This window comes from Mastomys coucha, unplaced genomic scaffold (genome assembly GCF_008632895.1).
Source record: "Mastomys coucha isolate ucsf_1 unplaced genomic scaffold, UCSF_Mcou_1 pScaffold9, whole genome shotgun sequence".
NCBI lineage: Eukaryota > Metazoa > Chordata > Mammalia > Rodentia > Muridae > Mastomys > Mastomys coucha.
Genome location: NW_022196915.1, coordinates 51,334,354 through 51,362,302, shown reverse-complemented (window position 1 = coordinate 51,362,302; position 27,949 = coordinate 51,334,354). Strand labels below are relative to the sequence as shown.

At 42.3% G+C, this 27,949-nt stretch overlaps 1 protein-coding gene and 1 non-coding gene across 4 annotated transcripts in view; both read right to left on the bottom strand.

Moving 5' to 3' along the window:
- Positions 1 to 27,949, bottom strand: part of Kif13b (kinesin family member 13B) — a 169,918-nt gene that overhangs the window by 137,979 nt on the left and 3,990 nt on the right. For all 3 annotated transcript variants that reach the window (XM_031362706.1, XM_031362709.1, XM_031362710.1), the window contains exon 2: positions 14,265 to 14,358. In XM_031362706.1, the coding sequence (XP_031218566.1) occupies positions 14,265 to 14,358 (94 nt within the window). The remainder of the gene's footprint in view (positions 1 to 14,264; positions 14,359 to 27,949) is intronic.
- Positions 27,948 to 27,949, bottom strand: part of LOC116085492 — an 81-nt gene continuing 79 nt past the window's right edge. Inside the window, exon 1 of the small nucleolar RNA XR_004116596.1 lies at positions 27,948 to 27,949. This exon is cut by the window's right edge and continues 79 nt beyond it. This is a non-coding gene — a small nucleolar RNA (small nucleolar RNA SNORA27).

Here is a 27,949-nt window from a genome sequence, read left to right as displayed (position 1 = left end):
AGACATGTTGTCCGATGATTGATACCAGGATAAAAACAACTAAAGATTAACAGATTGTCCTCTTAGCTTCATGAACTAGATGCACAAATGTTAAGCTGGTCAGAAACCTCCCCAATATGCTGCGAATCGGCTGCATTTCTACATCACACTTCTTGACAAGTGCCACTGCCTTGTCTTGTAACTGCATCAAGGGTAAGGTAGTCAAATAGTCCAGCCTTCGACAGAACAAAGAGCCTTGGAAGGGAGCTATGCTGTCGTGGTTAATCTCCAGTGGCTGGACTTGTAATTTTGTGGGAGACTGAATAAAAAGGAAAAAGAGGAAGCTAGCTGAGCACCAGCATTCCTCTCTCTGCCTCATGAGGGTACAGTGGGAGAGCTGCCTCATACTCCTGTCATAGCAGAGCCATGTTGCCCACACCTTCCCTGCTGTAATAGACTGTACCCACAAATAGTGAGCCAAATTAAGCCCATTCTCCCCTAAGTTGTTTCTGATGGAGCATCGAGAAAAGTAATTGAAACAGATGCCAAATAAGAACAAAGCAAAGCAGACCTCTTCAGGAAGGTCTCTAATGGAGGGTTTAGGCGCTGCCCAAATTTATTTATAATAAGGTGTTTTCTCTAATAGATCATATACTGACAATTTTATACTGAATTCAAAATTCAAGGAGATTCCCATCAGTTATAACTTAACTTGTTTTAGACTTACTATCTGCTGGCATAATGTGGATTCCTTGTTTTATCAAATGTTAAGTATCCATGCAGCATTTTCTAAAGTTTATTCCTTTTTATTAACAATGAAAATCATAAGAGCATAAGCAGGGCAATACTCATATATCAATGACAATGATAAAATATACGTTCCAAGGCCAGCCTATGGCACACACCCATGTTCCTAGCACTTAAAGAGATAGATGCAGGAGTATCAGAAATGTAAGGCTATCCTCAGCTACATACTGAAGCCAACATGAGACCCTGTCTCAGACATAAATGTATACACACATGTCAAATACTGATTCTGTGGCACTAGCCTTCATAATCTTTATTCAGACCTTATTAATGAGCTATCAAACAGATTAGTTTAGCAGCCTGCTAGACTGCTAGCAAACTTGGCCAAATCTATACTTAACTGCAATTTGATCATCTGTTTCTATTAACTACACAATGAGCTGCATTCAACCACAAATACTTTCTTTACAATTTTTCCTGACTCGTTTTCACAACCATGGTCAAACATACATGCTTTACACGATCAGCCATTACACTACTTCCATAAATGGGAGGATGTACAGAGCCATCCACAACCTCACGCTCCAGCCCGCCCACATAATTAGGGTAGACAGGCTCCTGGGGGAAAAAGGTCTCTTATGAAATTAAATCAGACGTGCATGACTCTCCAGAGAAGCACTTTCTATGCCGGCAGAACTGTTAGCCCCATGTGGGTCATTTCACAGCACAGAGAACAGGCATGTCCATTGTGCATGCCATAATTACATTTTGCACGACTTCCTTCAATTAAAATCTTCATTTAAATGAGCATCCATTTAGCAACAGAGAAATTTTTAAAAGTCATTATCTAATATGACCTAATGACGCCTTCCACTAATAAGATATTAGTTGGAAAATTACTTCATATGTTTCAAAGAAATTACCAGCATAAGCCCTAACCGATATCTTGTGCAAGAGAAAACAAACACGGTCATCTCACTTCTGAATGTTTGACAAGGGCCAATCTGTACAACCACCAGGATCAGGGTGAAAGGGGGTTGGGCTTACTTTGCTTGTATTAGACATTCATTAATTATCTAATGAGCTTGACTAAACTGATGCCTCTTAGCATATCAAAAGGGACAGAGAAGCTTCTAGAGCCTTGACTAAGTGGGGCTGAGACCCACATCTCAGACACATTCAATAGTCCAGCAGGCCTAACCTCCATACTGTTCTGTGACTATTAAGTTCAAGCAAGGAGCACAGGAGCAGCACCCTATGTCTACTGTAAGAGCTGAGACACCCCATGACATCCTTGCTGGAATCTGCACCAATGTTCATCACATAGGACGCTAGAGAAATCAGAGTCTGGATGAATCAAGATCTTAAAATATCGCTGGGGTGGGGGTAGGGGGACTATTGACATGTTGATATTTTTGAGACTGTTCTCATGACTCACCAGGTTTATCTCAGAGTCAATATGGAAAACTAAGGCTGTTCTTGAACTCCTTATCCTACTGTTGCCTCTTCTTAGACTGCAGGTGTGCACCACCACACCTGGCTCAAGATCATGACATCTAAGTCTCCAAATGCTTTCAACCTCAAAAAGTTCTCCTCTCAAGATCCGACCCTTGGTGTGGAAGAGTCACAAAGGAAGACTCATAGAAGAAATTCCACTTTAACATACCAAGCATGGTGTTAACAAACAGACTCACACAGAGCCACACACAGCAAAGCTGGAACAGAAAGCAGAGGGCTAAACAAGAAACCAGAGTAACTGGACAGGCAGCTGGGAAATGCAGCTGAGATGAGGGAGCTCTTTCCTTTTCAGGTTTTGGGCTGATGTTTAAAGTAGCCGCTCTTAGAGATGCAATCTCTTCAAAGAGTCAGGGGTACATGAAAACAACTCACTGCCACCAAGACGCAGGAGGAGAGAGCTTCTGGACTCTCTTAAGCTTTTAAGAGAAAAAAGAAGACAAACAGGATTTGATAAAATAATACCAAATGTCACTTTCCTCCCCAAAGTAGATGGTAATACTATGTTTATCTCCTTTTAACCCTCCTGCGTTTAAAAATCAGACATTAGCTTTTTTATAAAGTGGTTGATCTTTTCCAAGCCAAGCTTCATTTTTTTTCATGGAAAAAGAAGGCATTCATGCACATCTCATATTGGGGGCATGATCTACAAACATACACACAGTGAAACAGTAAACAAATAAAAAGTAAAGTTAAAAAAAAAAAACTCAGGAAACCAAGGTGCAGAGGAACAAGGAACCCATCAGGCAAGTTTAAAGCACACAGAGGAGAACTTGCTAAATGAAAGGATCCTACATAAATCTTTCGTTCTTTAGGCCCTTTCTCATGCTATAGTCTTCAAATTTCACTCAACTTTTAAAACCCTTTCCAAAAAGTCCTACTTAATAAATATAACTGGGTTCCAGCTTATAAGAACATGAGATCCAGATTGGTAGCCAAGGGCTAAAGTTGACCAGATTTGTTTTGTTTGGACAGCACAATGTTTTATTTTGCTTTTTCATTGTACCTTTGGGCAAGACACACACACACACCCATTAGCCCATTAGCCGAAGTACCATCATTATCCTCATGGTGACCCAAAGAAACCACCCCTCTTGAACTGTCAAGAACATGAAATGATGCAAGGGCTTTGGCAGTTCCTGAAAGGTTAAGCAGAGTTTCCAGCTTACCCAGTAATTCCATGCCTAGATACCCACCCACGAGAAATGAAAACACATGTCCACATAAGCCATGTACACAAGCAGCATTATTCACAAAGCCACAAGATCCAAAAACAACCCAATGGCCATCAACAGCTGAACAGGTATACAAGATAGAATCCATTTTTTAAAAAGAAGTACTAGTCAAAGCTATAACAGGGATAAAGGACGCCTAAGAAAAAGAAGCCAGTCACAGATCATTCAGTGTGCAATTCATTTATGGATGGATGCCTTTGAGAATTAGCCTCTAACTAGAGGTTGGAATTTTAGTCACATAACCAGCCTTTCCACTTTTGGTGAAAGGCAAGGATTAGGGACAGTTCAACCATTTGACAGAAACTATGCCTTTGTACTGAATGAAAACCCTGATTTTAAAAAAAAATTTGGATTGAGCCAGCAAGATGGTCTAACCAGTAAAAGCACTTGTTGCATAAACTTGACAACCCCAGTTCAATACCTGGAACCCACATAAAGGTAGAAGAAGAGAATTGACTCCTAAAAGTTGTTCTCTGGCCTTCATACACACCATGGCTCAGATGTATACACACACACACAGTGTGTATACACATACACACAACGGTAATAAATTAAATTAAAAATGTTTACAAACTCTGGACACAGAAGTTCTCTGGACCTTCCCTGGCTGGTGAGTATGAAGTATGCTGGGATGATGGCATACACTGAATGCATGTGACAAGCACAGAAGTTCCCGATTTCCCCCCAGACCTTGTCCTGATCAGCTTCAGGCTGATCCTTCTGATTTGTACCCTTTATAGTAACACAGTACTTTCATTGTGCCCTTATGTTCTGGCTCCAAAGACTGAACCCAGAGTCTCCTGCACACGTTTTCCCTTTGAGCTATCCTCACCCCAGCACCAAAAAAGCAGTGTTAAATGGATTGTTTCCCTGCATTCTGTGAACAGAATCATCAAACCAGAAAGGGATGAGGAAACTACAGATCTACATCCGCATGGAAAGTGGATATGGCCAGGGTCCCAGTTAGGCTGGTGTGTTATGCAATCTTGTGAAGGACTGTGGCCTTTCACCTGTAGTCTAGGCTGACTAGGTGATCTCTGTAAGAACTGAGTGAGGCACACTCAGCTGGGGGTCAAGCAGAGGAGGTGGCTGTGGGGGAGGGTCCCTGGAAGGAAAGGTGAGCTCAAGAAGGGACATCTAAGGAAGACCGGTAAACAAAAGCAAGGCTGTCTTCTTTATCATAGCACAAAATCTAGACAAGAAAAAAGACCGGAGGATCCTGAGAAAGGATTAGATAGCATCTTTTGTGTGTGTGTGAAATAAATTGAGCTGAGATACATATGCAGGGTTAGGGGCTAACGCTGAAACAGTGGAGATGTCAGTCACTTTGGAGAAGTGAGAAAGGGGCAAGTATAGATGTCCTCAAATTTTGTCCAAAGGAACACTATGTCATGAGCCATTACTACCTATGTCTGAAGAGAAAGCATATCATGCTCCAATGTATTGGAAAATGAGGGAATAAACAATGTGGCAGAAGCCAGGCAATGGTGGCACATGCCTTTAATCCCAGCATTTGGGAGGCAGAGGCAGGCGGATTTCTGAGTTCAAGGCCAGCCTGGTCTACAGAGTGAGTTCCAGGATAGCCAGGGCTACACAGAAAAACCCTATCTTGAAAAACAAACAAACAAACAAACAAACAAAACAATGTGGCAGAGTTTTCACTGCAGGGCCTAATAGGTCCATTCACATGTAAATGTACATCTCTAAACTGCTCAAGATGGAACCACTGCCTATAGTTCTCAGATACACAGGACATTTCTCACACTGTGGATACCTCAGAATGCCAGTCTAAGAAATAGCAAAGCAGAGAAATAGGAAAAGGCTGTCGAGTGTCATTGTTGGCCCAGCAGAACTCAGAGACTCAACTGTTCCAGAGTGTAAGCCACTGGAAAACAGAAGGAATAAAAAGTTACATTTTAGACAACTATGTCTGAGAAATGGATTAAATATATGCATTATACATTAGTACATATAGTCTATAAACCTCCATATGTGTGTGTGTGTGTGTGTGTGTGTGTGTGTGTGTGTGTGTGTGTGTGTGAGAGAGAGAGAGAGAGAGAGAGAGAGAGAGAGAGAGAGAGAGGGTTGCCAAGCCAGATAGTCAATTTGACTAGAACTGAAACCAACTAAGAGATAAGCCATTAGGCAAACCCTTAAGGGATTTTTTTTTCTTAAAGTGTATTTATTGGAGAAACGGGACTCAGATACCATGGTATGTATGGAGGTAAGAAGACGCCTTGTGGGGGTGAGTTCTTTCACTACTTAGGTCCTGGGGACTGAACCCATCAGGCTTGAATGAAGGTGTTTGTACCCAATGAGCCATCTCACCAGTCCTGTGAGGGGTTTTCTTAACAGGTTACTTGAAGTGGGAAGTTCCAGCCTAAATGTGGGTGCCACCCTTCCAGTGGTGGCCAAATAAAGAGTGGTGTGAAGAGAAAGGCTTAGCAGTCTCCAAGTTCTTTGTCACAGCAGTGTGAAGACTGCCACTGTTGGACCACCTACAGTGTACCACGTGAGCCAACTGACCAATACCCTTTAAAATTGCATCAGTTTTGTTCTGGAGAACCTGACTAATGCAGACTAATTCAGAATACATGAATCTGTACAACACAATTCCCTGTTCAAATAAAATGTAAGGGGCTGGAGAGATGGCTCAGCAGTTAAGAGCACTAACTGTTCTTCCGAAGATCCTGAGTTCAATTCCCAGCAACCACATAATGGCTCATATCCATCCATAATGAGATCTGAAGCCCTCTGCTGGTGTGTCTGAAGACAGCTACAGTATACTTAGATGTAATAATAAATAAATCTTTAAAAATAAATAAATAAAATAAAATAAAATAAAGTCTAAACATTAGAGTAGAAATCAAACAAGCAAATGAAAGGCAACCACTAGGTTCTTAAGAGTTTGTAAAACTGCTAAGCCCCAGGCCAGGAGGTTGGTAGCCCACATCTTTAATCCCAGCACTCAGGAGATAGAGGCAAGTGGATCTCTGAACTCAAGATCAGCTTGGTCTACAGAATGAGTTCCAGGACAGTCAGGACTACACAGAGAAACCCCATCTCGAAATAACATAAAACAAACAAATTTTTTTTTTTGCTAAATCCCTAAAGCAGAAGTTGTCCTTTGTGGCTTAAGGACTCCTGGGCAGCTCCCAGCTTTCCAAAGGGCCTGAAGGTCAAAATTAGTTTCATGATAATGCTAAGACACTGACTATTTAGTCCTGTTAATATAAAAGCCAGAAGTGGCAGAACTAAGGTAGAAGGATCAGGAGTCTGGGTGAGCTCCAAGCCAGCCCAATTCTGGCACCTTACAAAAAATGGCCCTACTAGTTCCCCAAGCTCTTCACCATCATAAAACCACAGCCAATACAGAAATGGAGCCTTTTACAGGTAGGAACGTCCTCAATAAACCAGTGTTTACAGAGTTTGTCTCAACCCCTGAACACAGACTCCTTGTTTAAGCCAGTAGAACAGAAAGGACAAAGCACTTGATTGCAGAACCAAGTAGGAAACCAGCTATGGGAACTGAGGGTTGAACTCCCTCAGAATGCAGTTGCTACCAGACACGGCGACAGTTCCTGTGTGATGATGAGTATCAGCTGTGATCAACGTGAAACAGAGCCTGCCATTTTCCATAAGAAGCCACCCTCTAGCAAATACTGCCCTAGAAACCTGCTTACCTACCATGATCACAGGCACTAGAAACTAAATATGACTAAAGATTATTTCAGATGTTTAAGAATGGAGCATGCTACATCATGTTATCAAAAGTAGTTACAGGGCAGTGCTCCAAAATATGGAGGGGGACTGCTAAGACAGGATATCTTCCTGTGAAGTCCTAGCTGGACTCACAACAACCCCATGTTCTATGGTAACAGGTATGCACCAACACACCTGGTATGTAAAATGCTAAGTTAAATTACACACTGAAGGGGCTGGAGAGATGGCTCAGTGGTTAAGAGCACTGACTGCTCTTCCAGAGGTCCTGAGTTCAATTTCCAGCAACCACATGGTGGCTCACAACCATCTGTAATGGGATCCAATGCCCTCTTCTGGTTTTGTCTGAAGATAGGACCAATGTACTCACATATATAAAATAAATAAATATTTAAAAAATTACACACTGAAAATGTTACTAGTTTAAAAAATCTACACAAGGTAAAGAATTAGTCATTCATTAGTCCTCAAATGACTCATAATTATGTTCCTGATGAAGATTTGGAACGCCCCAAGGATGGGTCTAGAAAGTCCAATTGGTTCTAGTAAGAAGATAATCTCAAAAAAATATATGATTAAACTAAACTATAAGCACAAAGAGTCTACATGGGAAAATAAATATATAAATTGTATCCAGTGGGTATTTTATGTAATCACATTAGAAAGGGGAATACAGCCAGGCAGTGGTGGCACATGCCTTTAGTCCCAGCACTTGGGAGGCAGAGGCAGGCAGATTTCTGAGTTCTGAGGCCAGCCTGGTCTACAAGTGAGAACCAGGACAGCCAGGGCTATACAGAGAAACCCTGTCTTGAAAAACCAAGAAAAAGAAAGAAAGAAAGAGAGGGAAAGAGAAAAAGGGAGGGAGGGAGGGAGGGAGGAAGGAAGGAAGGAAAAAAGGAAGGAAAGGAGGGAGGGGAATATAGTAGATAAAATAATGTCCCCTATAATGTTAGTAAATAAGAGGAAATCACTTTGTTGTTGTTGTTGTTGTTGTTGTTTGGGGGAGTTTTGTTTTTTTGTTTTGTTTTGTTTCTTGAGACGGGGTTTCTCTGTGTAGCCTTGGCTGTCCTGGAACTCAACTTTGTAGGCCAGGCTGGCCTTGAACTCAGAAATCTGCCTGCCTCTGCCTCCCAAGAAAATCACTTCTTTATGTGATAAAATGTTCCTTTGTTCATGAGCAATGACTTGACCTTTCTTTCCAAAATCAGTTGATGCTAAAAGGGGTCATATCCCATGCACTACAAACATAAAATCAAAGGTTCTGTCTTGTGTATGTACACATGGGTGTACAGGTACATATACATGTGTTTGCATATGCATATAGAGGCCAAAGGACAACCTCAGGCGCTGTTTCCCAGATACTGTCCATCTTATACCTGACCTGGAACTTGACAAGCCCCAGAGATCCACCCATCACTGCTCCCGAGTCCTGGGATTGCCAATGTGTGACACCAGCCCCAGCTTTCCTATATTAGTTCTTAGGACTGAATTCAGTCTTCACCACTGCATGGCAAGCACTTCACTGAGCTCACTCTCCTGCCCAGAGCAGCTGTCTTGTTAAAGCAAATTCGTCATTAAGTGCCCAATCAACATGGGAAAACTCAATAAAGCTTTCAGATCCTAAGCCAGTGAAATGATTCAGTGGGTAAAAGCACTTGTTGGAAAGCCTGATGACCTGAATTTGATCCTCTGACCCCCTAACAAAGGTGGAAGGAGAGAACCAAACCAATTCCACAAAGTTATCCTCAGACCCCACACACACACACATTTTTTAAAAAGATTTATTATTCTTATTTATAGTGAGCATACCATTGTGTGTTCATGTGCCACCATGTGTATGAAGGAGTGTGTGGTGCCAAAAGATGTCAGAACCCTGAACTGAGCTCAGGTGTGCAACTATGATTCATCATGTAGTGCTGGAAATAAACCTGGGTCCTCTACAGGAGAAAGAAGACCCACTGAAACATCATTCCAGCCCTAGTAATCTTTACTCCTAAATTTTTGATCCTGAAAGGCTTCAACTGTCTAGAACCTAGGTAACTTCTTGATAGCCATAGATACTTAAGTACTAAACTAAATATATTTTGATTTTTTTAAGTATTTGTCACCTTTATTAAGCTCTATTATAGGTCACTGAATACAGCATAGACTTCAACTTGAATACAGTATAAAATTAATAGCAATGAGCCAGGCAGTGGTGGTGCACACCTTTAATTCCAGCACTTGGGAGGCAGAGGCAGGGCTCAGATTTCTGAGTTCAAGGCCAGCTTGGTCTACAGAGTGAGTTCCAGGACAGCCAGGGCTACACAGAGAAACCCTGTCTTGAAAAAAAAACAAAAAACAAAAAAAAGCAACACTAAGAGTAACAGCTGACATTTCTAGAGGGTTCACTGTGTACTTAGAACGTACTATGAAACTCAGGTTAGACTCTAAACTTACTATGTAGCCCAGGCTGGCAATCCTCCTGCCTGTCTCAGCCTCTCAAGTGCTAGGAACACTGATGCAAACACTTCCATGCTAACTGAAGATCCCCAGTTTTCTAGTTATAAGTACATAGATCCTGTGAAGTTGTCATTTATTATTCTGCACTCTGCAAGATACTTAATTGCATTAGTAGAAATTTAAGGTAGAGCTAGAGAAATGACTCGTGGTTAACAGCATTGCTTCTCTTCCAGAGGACCAGAGTTCAGTTCCCAGCACCTACATAGGGTAGTTCATAGCCACCTGTAACTCCAGTTCCAAGGGGTCTGTCTGATGCTGTCTTCTGGGCTCAGCGGGCACTTGCACACATAAAGGAGACACAGATACACATAGGAAAATAAAAATAGCTGGGCGGTGGTGGTGCACGCCTTTAATCCTAGCACTTGGGAGGCAGAGGCAGGCGGATTTCTGAGTTCGAGGCCAGCCTGGTCTACAAAGTGAGCTCCAGGATAGCCAGGGCTATACAGAGAAACCCTGTCTCCAAAAAAAAAAAAAGGAAAATAAAAATATATCTTTTTTTTATTTTATGTATATGAATACACATTGTAGCTGGACAGATTGTTGTGAGCCTTCATCTGGCTGTTGGGAACTGACTTTTAGGACCTCTACTCGCTCCAGTCAGCCCTGCTTGCTCCAGTAGACCCCGCTTACTCAGTCCCTGCTTTCTCCGGCCCAAAGATTTATTTATTATTATACATAAGTACACTGTAGCTGTCTTCAGATGCACCAGAAGAGGGCATCAGATCTCATTACAGGTGGTTGTGATCCACCATGTGGTTGCTGGGATTTGAACTCAGAACCTTTGTAAGAGTAGTTGGTGCTCTTACTCGCTGAGCCATCTCACCAGCCCAAAAATATATCTTTAAGAAAAATTTAGTACTCAAAATTAAATTGTAATCCCTTAATGTATGATTTCCTATTTCTTTTCAAATTTATAAAGTTAGTATATAACTTTATAAAGTCAGTTAAACTGACTGCTACATTTAAAATTTCTTTCTCTTTTCAACTTGATCTTATAAGAGAGAAGGAGAGAAAGAAAGGAGGAGAGAAAGAAAGGAAGGAAGAAAGGAAGAAAGAAACAGACAGATAGCTAGCTGTGTGGAACATATCCAGCAGGCAGAGGCAGAGGCAGAGGCAGAGGCAAGAGGATCACAAGAAGTTCAAGAGCAGCTTGGTCTAGCTATTGAGTTCCAGGCAAGGAATAGTGAGATCCTGTGGAAGACAAGAGGAGCGTGAGGCTCGCTAAGTCATCTTCTGCACACTAGCAATGTTGTTCCTTTTTCTCATTTCTAATTAATTTACTGTTCTTGCACAAGTGAAGGAACAGCTTTCAGGAGTCAGTTCTCTCCCTCCATCCTGGCTTCAGGTCACCAGGCTTGGTAGCAAGCACTTTCATTAGGTAAGCAATAATAAAGCAATAATACACTGGCTTTTTTCCTTTACATGATGCCAAGTGTAGAAGGAGATCCAATTTATAAAAACTCACCAAGCTGCGCACTTTTCTGTACATGTATATACTTCAGTGAAAATTTGTTATTGAAAAGTCTATGTTTCAAAGCTGGGTGTGATGGCATATGCCTACAGTCTCAGCACTCTGAATGAAGGGGCAGAAAGATTATTAATTACTTCAAGGCCAGCCTGGGCTACATAGTGATATAGGAATGTACTGTCTCAAAAGTCAAGTTTCTTAACTTTACTTGACTAAAAAACATTACACATAATCATATTTAATCCTTCTTAGAATAGTAAGTAATGTCTAATTTCTATTCTTATTATATGAGAGAAAAGAAGCATTCAAAATAATCTATATAATCAAAAAGTGTTCCTTCTTTTACAAACCTCCAACACTGGAAGCTCTCAAGAGACAGGGGCATGCTGGGTTTTCTGTTTGTTTGTTTTTAAAGAAGGTGAGGGTTTTTTCTAAAATTTATTTATTTTATGTATGAGTACACTATAGCTATCTATCTTCAGACACATCAGAAGAGGGCATCAGATCCCATTACAGATGGTTGTGAGCCACCATGTGGTTGCTGGGAATTGAACTCAGGACCTCTGGAAAAGCAGCCAGCGCTCTTAACCACTAAGCCATCTCTCCAGCCCAGGAGCACATTGTCTTAAGTTCTGTGTGCTTACTCCATTTTTAGTCACTTTCTCAGGCAGCTACATCCCACAATCTGACAGACTGCCCTAAAAGACAGTGTCCCATACAAAACTAAGGCTTTAGAGCTGAATACTTCTCTAAATCAGAGATGCTACTGGGCAGGAGCACCTGCCACCAAACCTGGTGACCTGGGTTTAATCCCTGGGAACCACATGGAAGGAAAGAACCAACTCCTGCTGGTTGTTGACTTCTGACCTCTATATGCATGCACACCCACATACACTCCCACATGCCATAAATAAATACACAAAAACTTAATGGGCTCAAGAGCCTTACACTAGCCTTGAACAGGAAAATGCGATAGAATTAACCTGTATGACCCACACAATGGACACACAAGGCAGACATGCTTCCTCCTGTATTGGTCTCCTTTGGAACACATATCTTAGAACTGGTTACCAGATTATGAATTGCTGTCCTGCATATATCCTCCAAGACACCTCCATTCAACAGGGGATATAAACTACCAGACCTGATGACCAAACCACTTCCAGATGATTCTAGCCAGATCCCACATAGCACAGATCAGAGCAAGCTATCCCACTGTGCCCTGACTGGTCTGCTGGACCACAGAAATTGATGACTGCTGTTTGAAACTGCTATGCTTCTGAGGAAACTGGTAACAATACATAACAGAAACTCCATTCTTATCACTTAAGACACTAAGTGATATCTTCACCATCAGTAGCAATAAACATCTGCAGAACACTACAAAATGCTTAACCAAACACTAATTTAATCTTTAAAGGAAAACAATTCAATGAGATAGGTAAATCTGGTATTGTAGAGATTGGCTCAAATAAGTTAAAAATAACTAGTTTACAGGCCAGGCATGATGGTTAACACCTGTAATCTAACCACTCAGGAGGCTAAGGCAAGAAGGTTTCTATGAGTTCCAGGATAGCTCTGACTACAAAACAAAGCCCAAAGTGGGGGAGGAGGGGAGACTATACACTTACAGCTATGGAAAGATTCAATTCAGAATCTCTGAACCCAAGACCAGCACTCCTTAGAACTCAAGCCAAAAGACCACCACAGAGTGCCAAAGCCACATTATCACAATATTTAGAGTATCTACTTTGCATGGGGCACCAGAGCAGAAAGTCTCTCCTCCTGACCTAAGTCGAGGGTCAGCACAATAGAATCCCTATAGAGCTGTCCCACCTAAAACCCTTCTTTTTTACTTTACTCTGCTGTCTACATTGCCATTTTTTCCTAATTCACCTCATAATTATCAAAAACTGCCTTTCAAAAACTACAAGCAGAGACAGGTGTGGTGGCATACACCTATAATTCTAGTACTCAGGAGACAGCAGAAAGTTCAAGGCTAACCTGGGCTACAACGTAAATCTCCTTGTCTACTTCCCCCAGTTTCTTTTTTTGTTTGTTTTTGTTTTTGTTTTTGTTTTTTTTGAAACAGGGTTTCTCTGTGTAGCCCTGGCTGTCCTGGAACTCACTCTGTAGACCAGGCTGGCCTCGAACTCAGAAATCCACCTGCCTCTGCCTCCCAAGTGCTGGGATCAAAGGCGTGCGCCACCGCTGCCCAGCTCTTTTTTTTTTTTTTTTAAGATTTATTTTATTTATTTTATGTGTATGAGTACACTGTAGCTGTACAGATGGCCTTGAGCCATCATGTGTGTGGCTGCTGGGAATTGAACTCAGGACCTCTGCTGGCCCTGCTCGCTCCAGCCTGCTCGCTCCGGTGTAATTCACTGTAGCTGTCTTCAGATGCACCAGAAGATGGCGTCAGATCTTATTACGGGTGGTTGTGAGCCACCATGTGGTTGCTGGGATCTGAACTCAGGACCTTCGGAAGAGCAGTCAATGCTCTTACCCGCTGAGCCATCTCGCCAGCCCCCCACCCCCCCAGTTTCTATAATCTGAGCCCAGTTTATTTGATCTAATTAATTTCACTCTAATTTTTTTGAGAAAAACATAATCTCACTCTCTCCCAATTCTTTTTCTCCTCTTTCTCTTTTGTTCATACATTTGCCCAAATCCACAAGTGAGGCTGAAATATCTATCCTCAGCTTGACAGGCAGGGTGTGCCTCAAAGAGTTAACAGAGCACAGTAATTAGGTTAGATGTTCTCCAGCCTGCCTGTATTTAGAGGAAACAACCCTCTGAAGGCTGTAGGAAAGGCAGCCCCTGGAATGGCCACCAGGATAAGTCAGTGCACAGGCTCCGCCTGGTCCATCAGCCAACACCACCTGCTTGAAGCCCACTTCATCACTTCAACCCTTAGTGCCCCCATGTCATGAGTTCCCACTGTCCACCTAGCTGTCCGCAGCACTCCTGACATCCCCTCACTCATCGTCAGCCTCCGGACAGCCTCCTGGTAGGCAGCCATGTATCTTTAGGAGCACCCTCATTTGTCCAGTAGCCACTGATGATTTCAGTGAACATGGTATTGCTTCACAACTTACCGGGCATCTCCTTTGGAAAGATTTGTATTTACAGGATTCAGAATAACTTTATTTGCTTCAACATCCACCACACATTTGGTATGTAAGTCAATTTCTGCAGGAAAAAAAAAGTAAGAAAAAAAGCCATCATGCTTAAGAAATAAATATTTCTGGGAAAGTACTTGACAGAAATCCCACAGTGGCCAGGCGGTGGTGGCGCATGCCTTTAATCCCAGCACTTGGGAGGCAGAAACAGGCAGATTTCTGAGTTTGAGGCCTGCCTGGTCTACACAGTGAGTTCCAGGACACCCAGGGCTATACAGAGAAACCCTGTCTCGAAAAAACAAAAAAAGTTAAAAAAAAAAAGAGAAAAAAGAAAAAAGAAAGAAATCCCACAGCGTTCTGTAAAAACTATACTAAGAATAGCTGGGGATGCTCTCAGTCTAATAAAGCTTAACCTCATCAGCCCAAACTTGATGGCGAAAGTCTGGACAGCTTAACCTCCAACATCAGCACAAGGATGTTTACTGCTCAAATTCTCCTCAGCTCTGCACTGGATATTCTGGTCAGGGCAGTCAGGCAAGAAAAACGAATACAGACATCCAAACTGGGGAGGGAGGGAGGAGGACGAATACAGACATCCAAACTGGGGAGGGAGGGAGGAAGGTGTGAATTCTCTACTTGCAGATGGTTCGCCCTGTGTACTGAAGAGTATAGGACCCACTAAAAAAAGATCAAGCAATGTGTGTGTGTGTGTGTGTATACATTGTGTGTGTACATAATATACTTTTGAATACAGAAGTATCCATTGTGTTTCTATACAGCAGCAATGGAAATATGAAAATGAAATTTTTCAAAAATTACACTTAAAATAGCATTAAAAATAGGAATAAATTGAAAATAAATTAAAGATTTGTATAATGAAAACTCTAAAACACAGTTAAAAGAGTTAACTTAAATAAGTGGAAAGACATTCTACATTCACAAATAAAATCTTCACACTCCTAAGGCAGCAATAACTCTCTGAGCACAAAGTTCACAGCAGGGCCTGGGGCTGCTCAGAAACTCCGTGGCAAAAGCTCAGAAACTCTGAGTAAATTCCTAGATCCTTAGCAACATGGGGAAGGGTGGAAATGAGACAGAGAAAAGCCCATAGAAAACTAAAGAAAAAAAAAAGTTTGCCAACCACATCTACATACTAAAGGACCTGCACTAGAATCTATAGAGAACTCAGCTGTGTGCGGAAGTGCAGGAGGTAATCAAGAACTTAGGAGAAGCAGCAGAAATGCAGGAGTTCAAGACAACCCTCAGATGGATAGGGCTGTGGAGACCAGCTTAGACAAGAAATACTGTTTCAAACAACAACAAAATCTTACACTTACACTTCAATAATAATAGCGATCAATAATACAATTTCCCAATGGGCAAATTACCAGGACACCTCTCAAAACTGGTACAAAAATGCCCAGTGAGCACAGGAAGACATGCAGCACCATGTGGTGTATACAGTGACACTAGATACCACAGAAAGGCAAATCAAACCACAGTCAGATGCCCCTGACACCCACTCAGAGAACAATAACCAACAAGACAAAAACAAAGGTTGGCAAGGATGTGCAGAAGGCACATGACTGGCACACAAGTGGGCTAGTCACTTGGGAAAACAGCTCAACAGTTCCTAAAAGGGCTAAGCAGGGTCACCATACAACTCAGCAACTCTAGATGCACAAAAATTACTAGACAATATGTTCAGGGTAGTGCGTTTTGCATAAAATACAAATAGAAGCAACCCAAAAAGTCCACCAAGCAAAACACAGATAATGTGAATTGCCACAGGATGGAACATTATTCAATAATTAAAATGAGTAGGGCCAGTGAGAAGGCTCAGCAGGAAAAGGGCTTGATGGGCAGGCCTGATGACCTGCATTCCACCCTTGAAACAACCCACAGTGGAAGGAAAGAATCAGCTCCACGAAGCTGCCCTCTGATCTCCACATATGCAGGTTAGTACACACAACAGTAAGTGTTAAAGTAATAAAAAAAAATGGATTGCTGATACAAGCCACTACTTGGCTGGGGTTTAAAGTGATCTAAAAAAGACAGTCAAAGGCCAGTAAGATGGCTAATTGGCAAAGGCACTTAAAATGCAAAGCTGCAACCTTCCCTATTGTCCATGTAAAGGTGGAAGGAGAGAACCAATCTGACCTCCACACATGCACCATGGCATGCACACACATGTCATACATACACACACCACCACTACCAAGAATAAGAATAATACAAAAATTTTAATAGGCAGTCACAAAGAACCACATGGTATGAGATTCCATTCAATCTAAACATTCAAGTAGAGAAACTTACAAAAGAAAAAGCAGATGAGGGATGTCTGGTGCAAAGGAACAACTGTTGCAGGTCTAGTTTTCTTCTGAAAATGACAAAATGTGTTCCTGAGTATACAGCTGAGCTAACTACAAACCACAAAGTTGGCTACATCATTTGGATGGGAATTGTGTCTGAGCACAGCTGTTTAAAAAGTATAGTCTGCCCCGTGTTTATGTTCTCTAGTTTTTATATTCTTCTATTTGCCTGACCCAAAGAAGGAAACTGCTTCAGTCTGCCTTACTCTCCACTGCCAAAAGATAAGCTCTTAGGTAAAGGGCTGTGCCCTGTGGACTCAGTTTTAGTTCCCAAATAAGCTTGGCCAAATGTCTATGAGACATTTGTGATAAAGTATTCCCATATCAGAGAAGCCAAGGTTTTACTCATTTTAACTTACGCAGCAACTACAAAATAAGATGAGTTTCTTCTTTGCTAGCCCTAAGTTAACTTTTGCATATCTACTACTATTTGATTTCTCTCCAGTTTCACCTAGATGTGAAAGACTAATTCCCAAAAGGGAGGTTTTTCTCTGTGATGGCCAGTTAGCCTTGGCATTTACTTCCAATGCTTTGGGCTTCAAGCAGCTCTAAAGAGTCCCCAAAAGGAGGCAAGAAAGGCTGGGCCCTGGGGGCAACTCTGCAAATACTCGAGCATGGCCTGTTCCTGTGGGTTGAGCTTGAGCACCTACAGCCATGGAGATTCACTAACACGCTTGCCCAGTGGTATCTGACCACACTGCATGAGCTGGCCCCTCACACAGATCTCTATTACACAAACACATCACTAAAGCTCCGGAAGAACTGACTCAGAACCCAATCTCACCACCCACCACAAAGTCAGTGTAGCTATGAGTTTGCTAAGAATGCCCCTAGCCTACCTGCAAAACTGGGTTTTCATTATGAACTTACAACCAAATTATCTTGAGTTGGGAGAGGATTCAAGGAATCTAAACATTTTCCTTCAACATCCATACACTTGTATGCTTCTGCCCTGCTTGCCACCATTTTTTTTTTTTTTCAGAAGAAAGTGTTACTTTCACCGAGGCTGGAATCAAACTCATGATCCTCTTACCTCAGTTTGCCATGTGCTGGGATACAGGTATGTGCTTAAACTCCTAGCAAGCCCCACTCTCTTAACAGCTTCTCCTTTTGCAGCACACACTCGAGCGCATGCACACACATGCACACATACACATACACACACATACACCATGTAGGTCATCAAATGCAATTAGTAATTTGGAAGAATTAAATGGTATTATTAAAAAGCTGGAAAATAGAACAGCCAGGGCTACACAGAGAAACCCTGTCTCGAAAAACCAAAAAAAAAAAAAAAAAAGAGCTGGAAATTGTCATCATCAAGTATCACTTAGTAAATCAATCATAAATTCACTTTATCCCAAAGACACTGACATTTATAAATACCCCTACATGTCACTCAAAGGCAGCCTTTAACACATAATTAGCTATCTGCAATTCTTTATTAGCTCGGGGCTTTTTGTTTATTCATTTATTTTTTGTTGGGTGTGGTTTTCTTCAGATGGCATTTTACCCAGAAGCCCAGACTGAAGTGCAAGGCCATACTTCTGTTTTGGGCCTGTGGAATGTTGGGATTACCAGAGTGAGAAGCCACACCCATAGCTCAGTATTTACCAAATAAAACTCCCACCCCAATTCTGTCAACTGGTGGACAGACATTAAGAGAGGCTTTTCACAGGAGTGTTTAGACTGTGTCAGAGCTTACAGTCTAGGACACACACCCAAACAACCAGTGAGGTCTGGAGAGCTTGAAAGCTGGTTATCCAAGAAAGCATTTTAAGGGGATGAAGAGAAGGCTCAATGGGTAAAAGCAGTTTATTCAACATGAGAATCTGAATTTGATCCCCTACACCTCCTAAAAAGCTTAGCATATTTGCAACAAAATGGCACACTCTGGGTTCAGTGAAGGACTGCATCTGAAAAATAATGTGGAGAGTGACTGAAGAAGACACCTGGCATCATCCTCTAGCCTCCACTTGCATACACACAGACACACACATTTACATATATAACACAGTGGGGACAAGGGTTATTTCACTTCTGTGAAAATAAAGCTACAGAGTTCATTCATAGCACCATTATTCATACTCTCCAAAAGTGGAAGAAGCCCAAGAATCCATTAGTGAATGGCTGGATAAACAACACACACACACACACACACACACACACACACACACACACACCATGAGTAACATTATTCAGCCTTTAAAAACAAATTTGTTACATTTGTTTTTGAGACAGGATCCCATGTAACCTAGGCTATAAATGTAGCTGAGGCTGTCCACTTCAGGGTTGAACCTTGAGGTTACTATGTTAAGGTGAAACGAACAAAGCAGTCACAGAAGGGAAAGTACCAGAAGATTCATTCCACTTACATAGGGTCCCAGAGTCAGATTCACAGAGACAGGAAAGAGAATGGCAGGGTCAGCAGGCTGGATAGGAGTTAAGCAGTTAATAGTTACACAATTTCAGGGGGTAGGGGGCATGTTTTGTTATATTGGGGGGGGGGGGCAGGAGGAGAGGCAGAGCCTCACACTGTAACTCAAGCTGACCAAAACACTTGCCGCAATCCTCCAGCCTCTGCCTCTGGTCTCTACTTCCCAGTTGCTGGGATAAGTTATATGACACCATACCTGATTTTACAATGTAAAAAGGCTCTCTCTGGTGGATGGTGGTGATGGTAACTCAATGTGAAATGTCCTTAATGTCTCTGACCAATACACATAAATGGTTTGTTCAAACATTACCAAATACTAATCATTAATACAATAAATAATAAGTAACAAGATTGAGATTTAATTAACACTATGTCTGACAACCAATTAGAAACCTTCAGTAATACATTAAGTTTGTGTTATGACTAAGCAGGGTTTATAATCCTTAGAACCATGGGTACTTTGATATATTCCTAAACCTTTAAAAAAGGGGGCAAAGGGCAGGAAATATACTGCATTAGCATTAAAGGCCCCCAAACTACTATAGGTCAGTATTCCTAAACAGGATGCCTTTCCACATCAAATTATTCATGATATTAACTATCAACAGCTGACACCTCTGCTTATTCAGCCAGTGTATTAGTCACTCTATAAGAGTGAGCAATTATTTGAGACAAGCCTTTCTTCCATGTACAAATTGGCTGTAGCTTGTACCCCAATGACTTCATATTAAAATACGGGCAGGGCCAGGGACACTCCCCTTATGTAACTCAAGTTCTGTCTGAGGAAATGGATCTTTCACTTGTGAGTGAAGTATCAGAGATGCCAATTTGGTAATCTGCCTTTCTGATTTCTAAACCAGACTGCCCACACCCAAACAGAGACCCTTTCTTCCTCTTCTTACAAGGCATGTCACTAAAAAAGCTAGACCTAAGTGACCCTTCAACACCTCTAGTGCCTACTTTGTAAAGGAAGATAATAAATTACTTATGAGATTCACTTTTTAATTTTAAAATCTGCAGGTAGTGTGTGGTCCTGTTTTCAAGTCCCAACCCTTCATTTATCGACACTATGTATGGAAGCAGCTTATACTTTTTACTTGCAGGTTTCTGGACTCCTCTGTCTGACTGTGGTCCAATGTTCTAGACCAGGGGCTAAAAACTGGCAATAACATATAAGTAAAAAGCAAACTGGGAGTTGGCAAGATGGCTCAGAGGGTAAAGGCACCTGCCACCTAACCAAACACCTGAGTTGATCCCCAGGATGCACATGGTGGAAGAAGAAAACTGATTCCTACAAGTTGTCCTCTGACCTCTCCATGTGCTGTGGCATACCTGCTGCTCCCCAATAAGTACATGTTGTAGTACTTTTTAAAGATTTATTTGTTTCGTGTATGTGGGTATACTGTAGCTGTCTTCAGATACACCTAGAAGAAGTAGACCTCTAAAAGAGTAGTCAGTGCTCTTAACCACTGAGCCATCTCTCCAGCCCACATGTAATACTTTTTAAGGAAAGCAAAATGGCCTTCCATATGTAAAACATTAAAAACATTAAATACATATTAGAAGTAATGTCTACCTTTATATATTAGTGAACATCACAATATACTCAACTAATAAATGATGGCAATGGATTGAGCTCTACTATGGGTGAGCACTTGAGGAGATGCAATAAGAGATGATGTGGGTCAAGGGAAAGAGGACCACATGAAAAGTTTCAGTAATTTTATTTGGTCCCAAACACAAAATATACACACTCAAAAATACAACCAAACCTCAAGATTTGGAAATGGGTGATTAAAACCTTTGGCTGGGACTGGAGAAATGGCTCAGTGGTTAAGAGTACTGACTGCTCTTCCAGAGGTCCTGAGTTCAATTCCCAGCAACCACATGGTGGCTCACAACCATCTAATGGGATCTGACACCCTCTTCTGGTGTGTCTGAAGATAGCTGTAATGTATTCACATACATAAAATAAATAAATCTTTTATTAAAAAAAAACCCTCTAAGACAGAGCTGCAAAAAAAAAGAAAAAAAAGAAAAAAAAGAAAAAAAGAAAGAAAGAAAGAAAGAAAGAAAGAAAGAAAGAAAGAAAGAAAGAAAAGAAAGCCAGAGCCGCAAGAACAGCTCAATAGCAGAGCACCAGCATAGCAGTGCAAGGCCCTGGATTGAACAATCCTTCAGGCCTGACAAAGAAGAAGGTCCACATAGCACATGTGAGCATCACTGGGGAGGAAACTGGAGCCTCCACACACTGATGTAGAAATATGGAGTGATATGGGTACTTTACAGTATAGCTCAAGAGTTTCTCAAAAGTTAGAACTGAAGCCAGGCAGTGGTGGCGCACGCCTTTAATCCCAGCACTTGGGAAGCAGAAGCAGGTAGATCTCTGAGTTCGAGGCCAGCTTAGTCTACAGAGCGAATTCCAGGACAGCCAGGGCTACACAGAGAAACCCTATCTCGAAACTGCCCCCCCTCAAAAAAGTTAGAACCGAGGCTGGAGAGATATCTCAGGGCTTAAGAGCACTGTGCTTCCAAAGGTCCTGAGTTCAATTCTCAGCAGCCACATGGTGGCTCACAACCATCTGTAATGGGATCTGATGCTCTCTTCCAATGTGTCTGAAGAAAGTACTCACTTACTTAAAATAAATAAATCTTTATTTAGAACTGGTGTATGCCAGAGCAACTCTACTACTGTGCCCATCCAAACGCAAAATGAATATATACCTCCATACAGAAACCTGTACACCAGCCAGGCAAGGTAGCACAGCCTGCAGTGCCAGCACAAGAGAAGGGATACAAAGATGGGGAAGGGCCACAGAAGAGCCTGAATCAAAAAGCTGAACTTACCTCAGGCATGGTGGCACACTTAATCCAGCATTCTGGAGGCAGGGGCAGGAGGAACTCTGTAAATTCAAGTCAGCCTGGTCTACAAGGTGAGCTCCAGGTAAGACAGTGAACCTACATCTCAAAACAAAACCCACACAACCAAACAAACAAAAAAAAAAATCAAAAAGAAAAACCCTAAACTTATACTGCATGTTCATAGCAGCTTGACTCGTAAGAGCCAAAAGATGGGAACAAACCAAATGCCCATCAACTGGTCAGTGAATAAACAAAATGAGGCACAATCAAATAGTATTCGGACATAAAAGGAATGGAGTTTTGGTTCGTGCTCTACAGCATGGGTAAGCCTAAATTCATTATGCCAACTGGAAGACGCCCTTTCCATGTTGTATGACTCCATCTCTAAGAAATGCCAGGACAGGAAAATCCACAGAGACAAGATGAAGGGATGGGAAGTGACTGCTTTTTGGATGGAGCAACCAGCCTGGGACTGAATAGCAGCGATGGTCACACAGATCTGAATTTCCCAAAACACTGAATGGCATAATTTTGGTATGTAAGCTTATCTAACTTTTTTAAAAGGAAGAAGAAGAGCCAGGCACAGGGAACTATTCAAGAGGCTAAGTAAGGCCAGCCAGGACAAGATAAGAAGGGGTAAGAAGGAAAGAGAAACGGGGGGAAGGAAACTTAGAAATTCCCTAACCCTACAACCCTCAGTAGATATAAAATATTGTTAGAATCCTTCAAGTGCTTTATATTTCCTTTCAGACAGGATTTATTGTGTTCCGGGTGGCTGCCAAGGATAACCTTGAACTCCTCCTTCCGTGGGGACTCCAGGCGTGCACCACCACACCCATTTTATATGGTGCTGGGGTGGGAGCTAGGCTTTATGCATGCTAAGCAAGCCCTACCAACAGAACTACAGCTGCAGCCCTCTTCAAGCTTCAACATTTTCTACACACTGTCTCTGTTTCAACTCACACAATTCTTCTCACTTTCAATCTTTTAATCTTTCCAAGAAAAGGAAGCTCTCTGGGGCCTTCCCATTAAAGAACCATCCTCTTCCTCCCCCCACATTTCAAAGCTTTCCCTCTCTACCAGCTTTCTGTATATAACTGGCCCAAACATCTCACAGACTTTAAGAAGAAACTAAATAATTCATTAAGAGGCTGGAAAGACCTAGTGCTGGCTGCTTGGCCCTCTAGACCATTCCTTTGCCTTCTGGTCCCTGAGGAGCTGACAGAATATTCATGTAGACTCAGTGTCTCAATATGGGCATGCCCAATTTGTATGCTCAACACACTGCCTATACCCCACTCAGTCACCAAATCATCCATCTATTTAGGTGATGTTATTCTGAAAATTACCATCAACACCATGAGGCCAAAACAAATGGCCACTCCTGTGACATCTGACTGCAGGCCAATTAGTCTATGATACATTTTGTCTCCACGATCTTACACAGCATTTCTGCCACATTGGTTCTCTTGAGGCCTCTGTGACCTCCTCCTTCACACAGGCCCTAACATAAATTCTCTCTTCTACAGTAATGACTCCAGATCTCTACAGATTCACAGTCCCTGAGTCTGAATCTCTCTTACACAACTGCCTTTTCCCATTCAACTAAGGGTAACCACTGAGTCTCTTCCCGGCACCTGCAACAGCTAACTCTACAGGTGGCAATACAGTACCTGGCACATCACCATTGACTCAAATTGGCTAATGACTCAGAGCATGTTTCATCAGCTCAAACACCTCCCCCTAAAGCCTGTCTCTCCTGCACTTCTTTGCTAGAACCACCAGCATGCACCAGTCATCTAAAGCAGACCTGAGGTGGATTCGGTAGGCTCAATGCTCCAAGTTGAACACCATCTGAATTAACTTCATTTGTAGTATTCATTGGAACCCCTCTACATCACCACCATGGGCCTTGGAGGCAAAGAAGACAGCCAGGACTGCTAGCAGTTCATGCTTAAACCCAAGTCCTACTGCTCTACAACTGTCATTACTGCACAAGCATCTGGGGCCTGATCATGAACTGGCCTGTGCCACCTGCTGTTACCTAAGTTCCTCTGGTTAAAGATAGTGACTTACCAGCATGGTGACTTGTACCTGTGTTTACTCTCATCGATAAGGATGCTGAGGTAGGCCCCTGACCGACTAGGTTGTACAGTGACACCCTATGCAAAGGGAAGAAAGACCATGCCTCTCAGAATTGCCAGGTTCCACTGACTGCCATCTGTCTTCAGATCTGCCTGGTTCTTGTGAGGTCCAGTAAAACCACAAGTTTTGATGGCAGGCCCCCAAAATACTAGTTTGATTATTCCTACAAGGCTAATCCCGTTTTCTGGGATTGTGAAATATAGAAACTCTACAAAGACGTTTCAAAGTTCAGCTTGAAGAATATGGTAAGGGTGTGTATTTTCTAAAGACTAGAGGTGGGTCAGGTGTGGCAGTGCACACATTTAATCCCATCAGATGAGAGGCAAAAGCAGTCACATTTCTGTGAGTTCGCTCAAGGCCAGCCTGGTCTATATAACAAGTACCAGAACAGCCAGGGCTACACACTAAGATTTTATCTAACAAACAAAAAGCAAAGCTAGAACTGTGCACCAGTGATAATGCGTGTTTGGTTTCAGACCCCAGAACAAACAGCTGAGATGAATGTTTTACGTACCAGAGCAGACCTGCACTCCAAGTTCTCCCAGCATCCCTCAGTCCCTACCTGGCACACTCAGCCCTCTACAGTGAACTTTCCATTCCAGCCCAGGGGCTGGGCTACTCTTCCCTATATAATCCAGACTTTTTGGTCTCTTCCTCCCCCTCTGCCTGAGGTTTTCTCTCTCTCTCCTACCCCTCCCCTCCCTGCTGTCTCCCTTCCCATGATGACTTCCCTGGTCTCCTTTCTTGGGCCCTGTGATTTTGCCTACTAGAGAACAGTTTCTCAATAAACTTGCTTTTATATATGCTCTAATCTGGCTTCAATTGGCTCATTGCACTGATGCAGAATAACTTATCAGTACACATACATGCCAGCACTTGGGAAGCTGAGGCAGGAAAATGGCAACCAGCCTGGGCTACTTAGTGAGATTTTTGTCTTGAGGGGGGGAAAAAAACCCCAAAAAACAAAAACAATAAACTCTGTAACTCCCAATAGAAAATAGAAAGCCCTGGTACTGGGCTAATGATAAAACCACATGAAACATGAAAGGCCCTGAGTTAGAGCCCCAGCAACAAATAGGAACTCAGCACAGCTACTGGAGCAGGTCTTTGGAAGATCACTACCAGAGGACCAGCTAGGTAATCCAGTCCACAAAAAGTGCTTACAGACACACTGGATGGAGAGAATCAACTTCCACAAACTCCAGCACTCCAGAAGAAAAACAGAAACAGTAGTTATTATAGTTTTTCTTCAACCAATACATGAACTGGATAGGTTAATGAATACCATTTTCTAAAGCTTCAACAGCTTGCATGAGTGAAAACCAAGCACCATTCAGTCACAGATCTTTATACATTTCCCCATGAGGCACTGCTCATCTCTGCCAAGTTTGTTCAGAGAACATGTCCTGCCATCAGTAAGCAGAGATCAATAAATCCATTTCCACTCAATAAATACCTCAATTCATCTCCTTATGTAATAGCTTTATCAGTGCCTTCTCCCACATTCAGAACTGAAGAAGTGGAGAAGTGAAGGATTAGTCATGGCTGTGTGGAGGTGGCAGAGATGCTAACACAGGTTGTCACAAAGCTGCCCGTTACAGACATGGACCTTCAGCAAAGGGCTCTAGTCCTCTGTATACACACCCAGGCTTCCGACCCTGGACTGTCAGCAAGAACAGTGTTGTAATGGTTGGGGTGTCTCACTGGATATTGGCACATCAAGCAGATGTCAGCAAACTACTACTTTCTGTTTCAGCAAACACTGTCAGAAATTTCCAGCCTGAGCCACCTGTGCTTCCACATTTGTCAGACATCTTTCTGAAAGATTCAAAGCCTCCCTGTGGTCAACCCCATGGTCAAAATCACCTTGCTTGGCCCCTCACTTCTAGAGAACTCTTCCTATCTCCTCCTTGATAGGCAGGACCTTCTAAGTTTCCCATTTCTGAAGTTGCCCCATGTCTTCTGAATCAAGGCTACTTGAGTGTGGCACACCTCCTCTGACTTCTTGTTCACCTGGTTTCATTTCTATCAAGTAGGTTTTAGACCTGCTCAGCTATGGCAAGGAATTAGCCATCTATCTAGTCTCCTGAGCTTGCCCTGCAATCCAGCAATCTTTCTCCTTCATGCCTGTGGCCAAATGAAGTTCTTAAAGTCTAAAGAGAGGTCCAGACCAGCCACCTAAGATGACTTCTGGCCTAGCTGTCAGCAGGAGTCCGGAGCTCCTCCCAGACCTCCTCACCCCTTCCTCCAGGAGGAACCCTGCAGAATCCTCCTTTGGGACAGGCTGATCTAGTCTCTGCTGCCTAAACAGGCATTGCTCATTCTTGCCTTTGTGCTTGGCTTCCTCCTCAGAGAACCAAGGTCTTCCCCTCCTACCCAGGGAAATCGTAGGCCTCCTGCTGGGAAGGTTTTGTAACCCAGATCTGCCCTCCACAATGAAGTCTTCCCTAATCACCAGGCATGCAGAGGTCTTTCACTCCTCTAAATTCCTATGTGTCCCTGTCACTCACCTGGCACTTAATAAGTAGCAGTGAGCTCTACCTGTTTATCTTTTCATCCTCTCTCCTCACATGACAGTCATTTCCTCATACAGAAACCATACAGCACACTTGAAGACACAGACAACACTGAGCAACACAAACAAGGTCTTTGGCAAAAACTCTCTCCCCAAGAGCAATCCAGGGGTTCATGTTCTACTCTCCCTATAGCATGTCTGCCTTGGCCAGCACCACTTTCAATGCCTACATCATGGTCCCTCCACTTTACCACCAGGACCACGACCTCTGGAAGTGCTGACTCTTTTACACATAGTTTCTGACTTTTTTTGTGTTTTACCTTTAAATGCTGCAGAATGCAAACTTTAAAGTCATTGGAAATACCTTTTGAAATAGAGTTTTCACACACGCTCAGGAACACCTGACAATCTTTCTGGCTCAACTTTCTGTTCCATTCCTTTAGCAAAAGTATTTTCCAAACATTTTATAATGGTTTTATTTTTCCTGGCTAGTCTTGCACATTATTTTTAAATTAGCAGTTCCTTGATTGAAGCTCCCATGCAATTTATTATGAGCTAGAAACCTGGCAAGTAGTCAATATTCATTTGCCTATGAAATATTTTTTTAAACTACCCAATGTAAAATACCAAATTCCTGAAAAGGAGACTGTCCCTGATCTAGTGGAACTTACGCTTAGAAAACCTGCAGAGAGGCTGGGAGATGCTTGAGCAGTTACAAGCACTAGCTGCTTTAGCAGAGGACCCAAGGTTCAGTTCCAAGAACCCATATAATAGTAATAGTAGGTTAGAATAGTAACAGGCAACTCATAAAGCCTATTACTCCAGCTAAGGGGGATCCAACACCCTCTTCTGGCCTCTTTGGATAATGTACACATGTGGTGCTTCTACATGTGAGCAGGGAAAAAACTCATGCACATAAAACAAAAATAAAGGCCTTTCAGATTTTTTTTTCATTTCTTTTTTTTTTTCTTTCTTTCATTTTTTTCTTTTTGGTTTTTCGAGACAGGGTGTCCCTGACTGTTCTGGAATTCACTCTGTAGACCAGGCTGACCTGGAACTCAGAAATCCGCCTGTCTCTGCCTCCCAAGTGCTGGGACTAAAGGCGTGCGCCACCACGGCCCGGCCAGATTATTTATTATAAGAAAAGAGACAGTCTTCTGTGCATTACGTGGAAGAATGTAAATAAATCTGCTGAGTTGTACAATCTAACAGGACAGACAAAAACTAAGCCTGACAGAACAAGCCTGTGAACCTCAACCACACAGCAAGTCTGAGGCTAGCCTGAGCCCCCTGAAACCCAATCTCAAAACAATACCAAAAAAAAAAAAAA